Source organism: Phocoena sinus, chromosome 7, assembly GCF_008692025.1.
Source record: "Phocoena sinus isolate mPhoSin1 chromosome 7, mPhoSin1.pri, whole genome shotgun sequence".
Classification (NCBI taxonomy): domain Eukaryota; kingdom Metazoa; phylum Chordata; class Mammalia; order Artiodactyla; family Phocoenidae; genus Phocoena; species Phocoena sinus.
Genome location: NC_045769.1, coordinates 8473389 through 8486530, shown reverse-complemented (window position 1 = coordinate 8486530; position 13142 = coordinate 8473389). Strand labels below are relative to the sequence as shown.

Sequence of the window (13142 nt, the reverse complement as noted above, 5' to 3'; positions counted from 1 at the left end):
GTAACTGAGACAAGTCATTTGATTGCTTCATCTTTCAGTTTCCTCATCTAATAATTGGGATGGTGATACTACCTACCGCCTAGGAATATTGTAAAGATTAAATAGGTTGTTATATGTGAAACACTTAAAACAACATGTGGAACATGGTAAATCCTCAGTCAGTGAATATTACTTGGTGGTGGTGACAAATCATCAGCCATCTGTGGGCAGCAGGCAGTCAGGCCGGGAAAGGGAATAGCTTGCAGGTCTTCTCCCATCTCCTATTAATTTTGCATTACTAGGACCTAATACTGCTTGGTCTGTAGTGTCGAATGAATGAATTAATAGAACCACTAATGGACACATTAAATGTACTCGCTATCTAATCTGCAACCCAGCTCGCTAAAGTGACATGTTTCCGGAGAATATATTCTAACAGCATCCTTTCAAAACTGCTCATGCCAGAACAGGTATATTAGTACACGACTAGTGAGTACTTTAAGCACACAAAACACCTAGTGATTTTGACAATTCTGAAGAACTAAAGAGAGCAAAGTATATGCTCAGTGTCATGAGGCCATATGAGGAGACTGGTTTTCCTCAGCTGGAACTTAAATGATTGTTAAGCCCTTGCTCAAAATAAATCCGAGGAAGCTGTAACAGTTGTTCATTTACAAGCGAAAAGATTTCTTCTGTCTGTGCCTGGCTGACTATTGAAGGTGTGCCCCAATCACACACATAGCCCCTCAGCAAAGACTCGGAGACTTATTGTTCCAGGTGTTTAAGGAAATCCCTGGCTAGTCATTAGCTGTCCAATCAGGTAACTGAGAGAAGACTTCAGTGATCACACACAACAGAAAATACTTTATAGAAAAGTCACAAAACAGACAACAATAGCAAACCCTGGGGAGAGGTGAGAATCTGATTTCCAGAGTTGCCACATTGTATTATTTAAATGTCCAGTTTTCAACAGAAAATTATAAGATATACAAAGCAATAAAACATGACTCATACACAGGAAAAAAGCAATAAATAAAACTCTCTCTGAGGAAGCCTAGATGTTGTACATAATAGGCAGACTAAATCAACTAAAATATGTTCAAAGAACTAAAGGAACTATGTCTAAAGAACTAAAGGAAAGTATAAGAATGTTATCTTAACAAATCATGAATATCAGTAAAGAGATAGAAATTGTAAAAAATAATCAAATAGACATTCTGGATTTGAAAAATACAGTAACTGAAATGAAAAATTTGCTAGAGGGGCTCAACAGCTGATTCAGGAAGACTTGAGCAAACTTGAAAATAGGTCATTTGAGGAACAACAAAAAAAGGGTGAAGAAAAAATGAACAGACCTGTTAAAAGCCAAGCATACCAACATACACAGAAATGGGCTAATGGGAGTCCCAAAAAGAGAGAGAAAATTATAGAAGAATATTTGAAGAAATAATGACTGAAAACTTCCATAATTTTATGAATAACATTGATCTACATATCCAGGATGCTCAGTGAATCCAAGTAAGATAAAGAGATCCACACCTAGACACATCATAATCACACTGTTGAAAGACAAAGAAGGATTCTTTTCTTCTTTTTTTTAACTGAGGTAACATTGGTTTATAACAAATGTAAGTTTTGTGTATACAACATTATAATTCACCTTCTGTATACACAGCAGTATGCTCACCACCAAAACTCTAGTTTCCATCCATCACCATACAATTGACCCCCTTTCTCCATTTCACCCTCCCGCACCCCCCCCAGAAGTTACTGTTTTCTCTTGTTTTTTTTTTTTTGGCTTTGTTTTGTTTTGCTTGTTCATTAATATTTTTGTTTTAGTCCATATATGAGTGAAATCATGGTATTTGTCTTTCTCCATCTAACTTATTTCACTTAGCATAATACCCTCAAGGTGTATCCATGTTATTGCAGATGGCAAGATTTCATCCTTTTTTTATGGCTGAGTAGTAAGTATTCCATTTTGTGTGTGTGTGTGTGTGTGTGTGTGTGTGTCACATCTTTTTTATCCATTCTTCTGTCGATGGGCACTTAGGTTGTGTCCATATCTTGGCTGTTATAAATAATGCTGCTATGAACAGAGGGGTACATATATCTTTTCAAATTAGTGTTTTCATATTCCCAGAAGTGGAATAGCTGGATCATTCTTTGAGGAATCTGCATACTGTTTTCCACAATGGCTACATCCATTTACATTTCGACCAACAGTGTACCAGGGTTTCCTTTTCTCCACATCCTCTCCAACCCTTGTTATTTTTTGCCTTTCTGATAATAGCCGTTCTAATGGGTATGAGGTGATATCTCGTGGTTTTGATTGATTAGCATTTACTTAATAATTAGCAATGTTGAACATCTTTTCATGTGCCTGTTGGCCACCTGTAACTTCTTTGGAAAAATATCTATTCATCTCCTTTGCGTTTTTTAAATTTAGTCATTTGTTTTTTTATTGGTCAGTTGTAAAAGTTCTTTATATATTTTGGATATGAACCGCTTGTATGATGGATATATGATTTGCAAATATCTTCTCCCATTTGGTAGGTTTTCTATTCATTGATGGTTTCCTTTGCTGTGGAGAAACTTTTGGTTTGAAGTAGTCCCATTTGTTCATTTTCACTTTTGTTTCCCTCGTCTGAGGAAACATATCCAGACAGATACTGCTAAAACCAATGTCAGAAAGCATACTGCCTGTGTTTTCTTCTAGGAGTCTTACGGTTTCAGGTCTTACATTCAAGTCTTTAATACATTTTGAGTTAATTTTTGTGTATGCTGTAAGAAAGTGGTCTGGTTTCATTCTTTTGCATTTGGCTGTCCAGTTTTCACAACACGGTTTATTGAAGAGACTTTACTTTCTCTACTGTATGCTCTTGGCTCCTTTGTCGTAAATTAGTTGTCTGTATATGTGGGTTTATTTCTGAATGTTCAGTTCTGTTCCATTGGTCTGTGTGTCTGTTGTGTCTATTTTTCTGCCGATACCATGCTGCTTTGATTACTACAGCTTTGTAGTATAATTTGAAATCAGGGAGTGTGACACCTCCAGCTTGGTTCTTTTTTCTCATGATTTCTTTGGCTATTCCAGGTCTTCTGTATTTACATTTTAAAATTTAGGATTTTTTGGGTTCTATTTCCGTAAAAACAAATGTCATTGGGATTGTGATAGGGATTGCATTGAACCTATAGATTGCTTTAGGTATATGGACATTTTAATATTGTTAATTTTTCTAATTTATTAGCATGAAATGTCATTCCATTTCTTTGTATTTTCAATTTCATTCAACAATGTCTTATTCAGTTATCAGTATATAGGTTTTTCTCCTCCTTGATTAAACTTACTCCTAGGTGTTTTATTCTTTTTGTTGCAATTGTAAACAGGATTGTTTTCTTAGTTTCTCTTTCTGCTAGTTCGTTGACTTATTTCACTGAGCATAATACCCTCCAATTCCATCCGTGTTGTTGCAAATGGCACAATTTCATTCTTTTTTATGGCTGAGTAGTATTCCATTTATTCTTTTTTATTCATTCACCTGTTTATGGACACTTACATTGCTTCCATATCTTGGCTATTGTAAACAGTGTTGCTGTGAATATTGCAGTGCATATATCTTTTCAAATTAATGTTCATTTTCTTCAGATACATACCCGGGAGTAGAATTGCTAGATCATCTGGTAGTTCTAGTTTTAGTTTATTCAGGAACCTCCATACTGTTGTCCGTAGTGGCTGAACCAGTTTACATTCCCACCAACAGTGCACAAGGGTTCCCTTTTCTCCACATCCTTGCCAATATTTGTTATTTGTGGTCTTCAGTAATTCTTAAGATTATGAAGGGATCCAGAAAAATTCTTTATCAGATGAGTTGGAGTTCAGAAAATGTGGTCACAGAACTCTAGACCAGAGGGACCCCACCCTGTGGCCGGAGTCTGCTCTCACCCTATCCCCAGGGTGGCCAGCTCACCACCCACTCCCTGGTCTTTTTTCCTCTTATCTGATTTAAAAGACAACTGTACAGTGCAATCATAAATTGGTGTTGATGTGTACACACTGTATAAAAATGTAATTTGCATTAAAATATGTCTTAGTCTGTTCTGGCTGCTATAGCAAATTGCCACCTAGTGTTTAAGACTGGGTGGCTTAAACAACAAATCTTTCTTTCTCACAGTTCTGAGACTAGAAGTCCAAGAACAGGGTGCCAGCATGAGCAAGTTCTTGGTAAAGGCCATCATCCCAGCTTATAGACAGCCCTCTTCTCATTGTATCCTCACATAGCAGAGAAAGACAAAGCAAACTCTCTTCATGTTTCTTCTTATAAGGGAATGAATTTCATTCCTGAGGGCTTTGCCTTCATGACCTAATTGCATCCTAAAGACCCAACTTCTCATACCATTACACTCTGTGGGGGTGGGGTAGGATTTCAACATATGAATTGGGGGAGGGGACACAACATATAGGTATGTTTGGCACATACGTGAGCCATACAGAACCATGTCTGGCACACAGTATGTGTATACTAAAGTTGGATATTTTTATGATTCTTACTATATAGGGCAAATAAATTTCTTTCTGTTTAATCAAAAAAAGGGGAAAGACTTAAATTACTAAAATCAGGAAACAAAGAGGAGACATTACTACCAGCCTTACACATTACTACCAACCTTACAGAAATAAAAGGATTATGAGAGTATACTGTGAATAACTATATGTCAACAAATTAGGTAATTTAGATGAAATTGACAAAGTCCTAGAAAGACACAAACTACTACAACTGACTCAAGAAGAAATAGTAAATCTGAATAGATATATAACAAGTAAAGAGATTGAATTAATAATCAGGAAGCTATAAAGAAAAGCCCAGGGCCAGATGGCTTCACTGGTTAATTCCATCAAATGTTTAAAGAAAAAATAGCACCAATCCTTTACAAACTGCTCTTAAAAAATACAAGAGGAGGAAACACTGCCAAACTTATTCTGTGTGGCCAATATTACTCTGTAGTAAAACCAGGCAAAGACATTACAAGGAAAAAAACTACAGAGCCAATAATTAATGTTCACAAATTGGAAGATTTAGTATTACTCAAGATGGCAGTACTCCCCAATTTGATCTATAGATTCAACACAGTCCTTATCAAAATCCCAGCTAACTTTATTTTGCAGAAATATACAAACTGATCCTAAAATTCATATGGAAATACAGGGGACCCAGAATAGCCAAAACAATCTTGAGAAAGAGGAGCAGAGTTGGAAGAATCACACTTCCCAATTTCAAAACTTACTACAAAGCTACAGTAATCAAAACTGGTATTGGCATAAGGATAGACATCCAGATAAATGACTTTAAATTGAGAGTCCAAAAATTTATGGTCAATTTGACTTTTTTTTTAATTGAAGTATAGTTGATTTACAATGTTGTATTAGTTTCAGGTATACATACAGCAAAGTGATTTCAGTTATACATTTATGTATATATCTACTCTTTTTCAGATTCTTTTCCATTATAGGTTATTATAAGATGTTGGATGTAGTTCCCTGTGCTATACAGTAGGTCCTTGTCGTTTATCTCTTTTATATATAGTAGTGTGTATCTGTTAATCCCAAACTCCTAATTTATCCCCCCCCACACCCTTTCCCCTTAATTTATCCCCCCCCCCACCCTTTCCCCTTTGGTAACCGTAAGTTTGCTTTCTACAGTATTATCTGAGTATACTTCTGTTTTATAAATAAATTTGTACCGTTTTTTTAGATTCCACAGATAAGTGATATGATATTATATTTGTCTTTGTCTATCTGACTTTCTTCACTGAGTATACGATAATCTCTTGGTCCATCCATGTTGCTGCAGATGGCATTATTTCATTCTTTTTTGTGGCTGAGTAATATTCCTGTGTGTGTGTGTGTGTGTGTGTGTGTGTGTGTGTGTGTACACACATATATATACCACATCTTTATCCATTCATCTGTCAGTGAGCATTTAGGTTGCTTCCATGTCTTGGCTATTGTAAATAGTGCTGCTATGAGCATTGGGGTGCATATATCTTTCTGAATTAGTTTTTGTCTTTTCCAGATACATGCCCAGGAGTGGGATTACAGGATTATATAGTAACTCTGTTTTTAGTTTTTTAAGGAACCTCCATAGTGTTCTCCATAGTGGCTGTACCAATTTATATTCCCACCAACAGTGTAGGAGGGTTCCCTTTTCTCCACACTCTCTCCAGCATGTATTATTTGTAGTTTTTTTTGATGATGGCCATTCTCACCTGTGTGAGGTGATAGCTCACTGTAGTTTTGATTTACATTTCTCTAATAATTAGTGATGCTGAGCATCTTTTCATGTGCCTGTTGGCCATCTGTATGTCTTCTTTGGAGAAATGTCTATTTAGGTCTTCTGCCCATTTTTTGAGTGGATTGTTTGTTTTTTTGATATTGAGCTGTATAAGCTGTTTATTTATTTTAGAAATTAATCCCTTATCAGTCACATCATTTGCAAATATTTTCTCTTATTTTGTATGCTATCTTTTTGTTTTATAGTTTCCTTTGCTGTGCAAAAGCTTTTAAGTTTAATTAGGTCCCATTTGTGTAGTTTTGCTTTTGTTTCCATTACTCTAGGAAATGGATCTAAAAAAAAATTTGCTGCGATTTCTGTCAAAGAGTGTTCTGCCTGTGTTTTCCTCTAGAAGTTTTATAGTATCCGGTCTTACATTTAGGTCTTTAATCCATTTTATGGTCGATTGGTTTTCTTCAATGGGGAAAGAATAATATTTTCAAGACATGGTGCTTAAGACAACTGGCTATCCATATGCAAAAGAATTAAATTGGATCCCTACCTTACAGCATATATAAAAATTAATTGAAAATGGATCAAAGACTTAAATGTAAGAGCTAACACTATATAAACCCTATCTGTAAATCTTTATGATCTTGGATTAGGCAGTGTTTTCTCATATGTGACATCTAAAGCAGAAGCAACTGCAAAAAAAAGATAAATTGGACTTAATCAAGTTAAAAACTTCTGTGTTACGAAAGACACTATCAAGAAAGTGGAAAAAAACCCCAGAGAATAGAAAATATTTTCAAATCACATACCTGATGAGAGACTTATACCCAAATACATTTTTTAAAACTCAATGATTAAAAAAAAATGTATTTTTTAAATGGGCAAAGGATTTGAATAGACATTTCTCCAAAGAAGATTTACAAATGGCCAAAAGCACATGAAAAGATGCTCAACATCATTCATCATTAGGGAAATGGAAATCAGAACCACAAGGAGATACTTCGTAATACCCTAGGATGGCTATAATCAAAAAGACAATAGGGGCTTCCCTGGTGGCACAGTGGTTGAGAGTCTGCCTGCCGATGCGGGGGACGCGGGTTCGTGCCCCGGTCCGGGAGGATCCCGCATGCCGCAGAGCGGCTGGGCCCATGAGCCATGGCCGCTGAGCCTGCGCATCCGGAGCCTGTGCTCCGCAACAAGGAGAGGCCACAGCAGTGAGAGGCCCACGTACCGCCAAAATAAAAAGACAATATGTTTGTAGGTTAAAGTTAGCAAGGATATGGAGAAATTGGAAGCCGCATATAGTACTGGTAGGAATGTAAAGTGTTGCAGCCTGTATGGAAACCAGTTTGGCAGTTCCTCGAAAAGTTAAATGTAGACTTACATGACCCAGCAATTCCACTCCTTAGTATATGCCCAAGTGAATGAAAACTATGTCCACACAAACACTTGTACACTAATGTTTATATCAGCTTTATACATAATAGCCAAAAGGTAGAAACAACTCAAATGTCCATCACGTGGTGGATGGATAAACAAAATGTGATATGCACAATGCAATATTATTCAGCTGAAAGAAATGACATACTGATATATACTCCACCGTGTTTGAAACTTAAAAACCTTATCCTAAGTGAAAAAAGCCAGACGCAGAAGGCCACATAATGTATGGTTCTGTTTATCTGAGATGACCAGAATAGACAAATCCATACAGACAGAAGTTGCTTTAGCGGTTGTAGGAGCTGGGAGTCGGGGATGGAGAATGACGGCTGGCAGATGCGGAGTTTCTTTTACGTTGATGAATGTGTTCTTGAATTAGATAGTGGAGGTGGCTGCACAACTTCGTGAGTATCCTAAAAAAAAAAATCACTGAATTGTGTACTTTAAAAGAGATCATTTATGTTATGTGAATTATATCTCAATTTTTTAAAAAAGGAAGGAAAGACTGCCTCTGTGTGTGTGCAGTGAAGAAAGGGGTGCCCCCTGACTCATTCCCTCCAGAACCCTCAATGGCAGGGTCATCAGATCCTTCGTCAGACATTGCATTTGAAAGAGGCAGCTTTAGGGTTGTTTTGTTTTGTTTTTTTTTAATATTTATTTATTTCATGTTTTATTTTTTGGCTACGTTGTGTCTTGGTTGTGGCATATGGGATCTTCTTTGTGGCACGCGGGATATTTTGTTGTGGCATACGGGCTGTTCTCTACTTGTGGTGCGTGGGCTCCAGAGCACGCAGGCTCTTCATTGTAGTGTGTGGGCTTCTCTCTAGTTGCGGCGCGTGGGCTCTGTAGTTGTGGCATGTGGGCTCCAGAGTGCATGGGTTCTGGAGTTTGTAGCACGTGGACTCAGTAGGTGCGGTGCATGGGCTTAGTTGCCCCACAGCACGTGGGATCTTAGTTCCCCGACCAGGGATCAGACCCGCGTCCCCTGCGTTGGAAGGCAGATTCTTAACCACTGGACCACCAGGGAAGTCCCAGCAGCTTTAGTTTTGAAAATGGGTGGCATTCCTACTCTGCTTCCTGTCCATCTTAAAAGATGTCTTATAGGGCTTCCCTGGTGGCGCAGTGGTTGAGAGTCTACCTGCTGATGCGGGGGACACGGGTTCGTGCCCCGGCTGGGAAGATCCCACATGCCGCAGAGCGGCTGGGCCCGTGAGCCATGGCCGCTGAGCCTGCGCGTCCGGAGCCTGTGCTCTGCAACGGGAGAGGCCACAACAGTGAGAGGCCCGCGTACAGCAAAAAAAAAAAAAAAAAAAAAAAAAATGATGTCTTATAGAGAGTGTGGAACATTCGGCAGCCGAAGTGCCCCATTGCCTCTGTCTTCCGTTGTCACTAGCCTTCTCAGAAAACAGGATGTCATATATCTTATTCTCTGCTTAGAGAGTGTGAACTTTCTCTCTAACATATAAGGCATTAATAAATCTAAACCATGTAGCTATAAAAAGCTCTTCCCATATGTTGATTATATTGCAGGATTTGGGCTGGAGCATTCCAGTTAAGCATGAAATAGTTCCATTGTAATCTGGAGCCATGTATTTCCAAAATGCAGGAAGTCCTTTGATGAACATGGGTATTTTCTGTTGAGTAAAAGATTGATCTCCATTTGGTCCTTTAGAAGGTTCAAATAAACTTTTAGACCATGGAGTATTAGGATAGTGGCCATGTTACTCTGTTCTTGGATGAATATTGGTATTAAAGGAAGGGTCCATTCATAAAATGGCTTTTCTTCAAGGAAAGCAAGCTTTTTAAGTGAAAGGATTATAGATGAATGTGTATGAATATGTATGTATTGAGAGAAGGGAAATAGTTTAGAAATTCATGAAGGCACACTGGTTTTATAGCGTGGCAGAGCAGAGTTCTGATGAGTAAAAATTAGATTAGGTTGAACTGCAGAGATGCTTATACATATATGAATCATTTTCCTAACGTGCTTGGGCTTTTTTTCCTTCCCAGTAATGTGCTTTGGTAGAAATATGTTTTTGCCAGATGTTCCCTTCACTGTTGACTGATTTAATTACAGAGAGCAGCTTTCCATTTCCTTTGACACAGGCAAGCAAATAGAATAAGATTAGCACACCAGAGAAGGGCAGACAGTTTGATTTTTGAATTTACCTTTTGATAAATATGTTTGGGAGAGGGCTTAATAGAATTGCTTCTATACTGTACTTCCCTTTTGTTTCCAGTCTAGTTTTTCACTGTCTCGCATCACAAGGATTTGTAGATTATAGTGAAAAACACTCAGATATTTGTGATACTTATATTGCTCTATAATTCTGAAATTGCTGGAGAAAAATTGGCTTTTCATTTCTAGGTTGTCTCTTGTGTCCAAAATGATGGTTTCTCACAAATGATAAAGTATCTGTTAGACTAGTGTGCGTCTCAAACTTTAACATGCATATAAATCACCTGAGGATCTTCTTAAAATACAAATTGAGAGATCTGAAGCGGGGCTAAGTTTTCTGCATTTCTAACAAGCTCCGAGGTAATGAGGATGCTACTGGTACAGGACCACACACTGAGTAACAAGGCATTAGAATACGGTCTTTGGATAGTAAACATTCTCCCTGCAGTCCGACTGAGGCTAGTGCAGTACTGAGAAATACTTCTTAAATTGGAATGCATCATCCAGACAGCAACACCACACGTTCTACCATCCAGAGCCACTGGGTTAAGTTTGCAGGTACTCCTGTAGATTACAGTTATCCTTATCCTTTCTTATGCACATTGGCAATGATGTCCTCATTCAGCCCTCAGACTAACCTGAAGGAATAGATGAGGAAGATTTTATTAGCCCCTTCTTACGTTTGAACAGTTTAGTTAAGTCACTAGTGTAGCATCACACAGGCACAAATGCCCAGGTTTCCTGACTGTCATCAAGGAAAGTATAGTTCCATACCAGTTCTTTATTTCCAAATCATTCTAGTAGCCTTGAGGTACCATTTAACAAATATGCACTCAAGATTCTGGAGCATTCTGGAAATATGAGTGGAGCTTGTGCTTCTTCATTCCTTGCTCTGTTTAATAGCTGTCCATTGGAGGCATCATCATTCTGAAGGATACCAGTGAAGACATTGAAGAGCTGGTGGAACCTGTGGCAGCCCATGGCCCAAAAATTGAGGAAGAGGAGCAAGAGCCAGAACCCCCAGAACCATTTGAGTATATTGATGACTAAGGACCAGAGGTGTGTGTGGAACAAAATTGTGTATCAAGGGAAATCTCTTAGTCAGTTCTTCACAAATGTTTTATACAGAGACATGGTCTCACTTTTTCCCTTTTGTACTTAATCCCTGTTTACCTAAACAGTATTAAAATTTACCCTTCTTTGACCTCTTCATGAATATGGAATATACCAATTCCTTTTTCCTTCTTTGACTCTCTACCCTCTAGTGTTCTACCGGTGCTATTCAAAGTGGCTGGACTGCAAACTGATTTCATAGGTCCATGACGAAGTAGGGAGCTTGCTCCAGAATGTAACTCAATGCTTCTCTCATCAAAAAAGCCTTGCTACCCACTAACCCCAAAAAAGTCAGCTGAACTGACAGTCAGCTCAGTGACGGAGGTGATTTCCATTTTGATGTAAGCTCCTTGTTGTGGATCAGTTATAGTTTGTGGACGGGCACTGGTCCGTAGATCACACTTTGAGTAGCACAGGTCTAAATTCCTCACTGATTCTTCTCTCTCTCCCTTTCCTTTGGCAATACTTTTGGCACTAAAAGCCTTACCATTCATTTATTTGAGAAGCTATTGAACATCTAATATGTATAAGCCATAGTACTTATAGGTACTTAGGGGTCAGTTAGACTGTAACACAAAGCTTTGTGCAGTTGAAAAAGATTATTATTATGCCAATGTCCTAACAATGTTGAAGGGGGTTTTTAGGTGCAAAAAGATTGCAATTTCACGAAATTGTCATTCTGTTTCCTCCAATTTTTTTTGAATGGTCATCACGTATCTGAAGATGCATATAAACTGTATAATCAAGGTTCTCTAATTCCACCCTACTACAAATACGTTGTCAAACAAATATGAATTTATTCTACTCTTTAAAGACAGTAAGATCAGTATCATTTATTACATTAGGACAAAAGAAAAATACATTTGAAATGTCAAGTTGCAAATCTAACGCTGTGAGTGTTACACACTAAGTAAGCAATTAATGAAAGCTTTTATAGAAATCTCAGATAAATGTTAAGGCAGAAACCCTGCTATTAGTAGAAAAATATATTCAAGCCTCCAAGACACAGTTTGGAAATTTATAACTTGCCTTCCTGCCTTTGAAAATTGTCTTCAAGCTCTTGATGGTTTCCTAAGCTTTACCCAACCAGCACATGACAATATTAATACCCTGAGCTCTCAGTCTGTGTGCAGAACTGAACTCACATTAGCCCTCTTCAGCCTTTCACAATACCTTACTGAAAACCCCCTGATTAAGTCTTTCAAGACAGCTAACTACAAAATGGCTTAGAAGTTTTCAGTTGGAAATTGGATTCTTGTTAGGTTTTTTTTTCATATTTATTTATTTATCTATTTACTTTTGTATTTAGTTATTTAGTCTGTGCCAGGTCTTAGTTACGGCACGTGGGATTTTAGTTGCGGCACGCAGATTTTAGTTGCAGCATGCAGGATCTTTTATTTGCAGCATGCGGACTTCTTAGTTGCAGCATGCGGACTCTTAGTTGCAGTATGCATGCAGGATCTAGTCCCCGATCAGGGATCGAACCCTCGCCCCCTGCATTGGGAGTGTGGAGTCTTACCCACTGGACCACCAGGGAAGTTCCCCTTGTTAGTTTTTAAAAGGGTAAAATATCCAGTCAAATGAGAATTTGGAAACTATAGTCTGTCTTAGCACGAACTGTCGTATTAGGACTGCATCAGCAGAGTTAGGGGCTATTTTGGTTTTGTTTGTTTGTTTGTTGTTTTGGTTTTTTATTTTGGGTGTTTTTTTGTTTTTTCTTTTTTTGCCGCACTGTGCAACATGTGGGATTCTAGTTCTCCAACCAGGGATTGAACCCATTACCCCTGCAGTGGAAGCGTGGAGTCTTAACCACTGGACCACCAGGGAAGTCTATAGGCTAGTTTTAGACTTCAACATCTAGTAGTTTGTTTTGGGTTTTTTTAATGTTTTTAAAATAAAGAATAACCCTAGCTTCTCCCTCTCCCCGCTTCCCCAGGATTTTATTGCTCACCTGAAGAAGATTGTCCAGGCTCATATTGGAAACGCCTGTGAGGAAGTTCATGCTGAGACCTGCTATTCACTGCATGTATCATTGCCTCTGTGCGGACCTTGTGTCCAAGTCTTTGGTTGAAGAAATGGTATATGACTATTTAGTGTTCTCTTTCACACAACTTGGTTTTCAAATAAATATATTAAGATCTTCAGATGGA

At 38.1% G+C, this 13142-nt stretch overlaps 1 protein-coding gene across 2 annotated transcripts in view; it reads left to right on the top strand.

Annotated features, from left to right (window-relative positions):
- The window catches only part of PSMD1 (proteasome 26S subunit, non-ATPase 1), a 106070-nt gene extending 92928 nt beyond the window's left edge, over positions 1-13142 (top strand). For both annotated transcript variants that reach the window (XM_032637193.1, XM_032637192.1), the window contains 2 exons: positions 10783-10938; positions 12929-13142. In XM_032637193.1, the coding sequence (XP_032493084.1) occupies positions 10783-10929 (147 nt within the window). In that variant the 3' untranslated portion in view covers positions 10930-10938; positions 12929-13142. The remainder of the gene's footprint in view (positions 1-10782; positions 10939-12928) is intronic.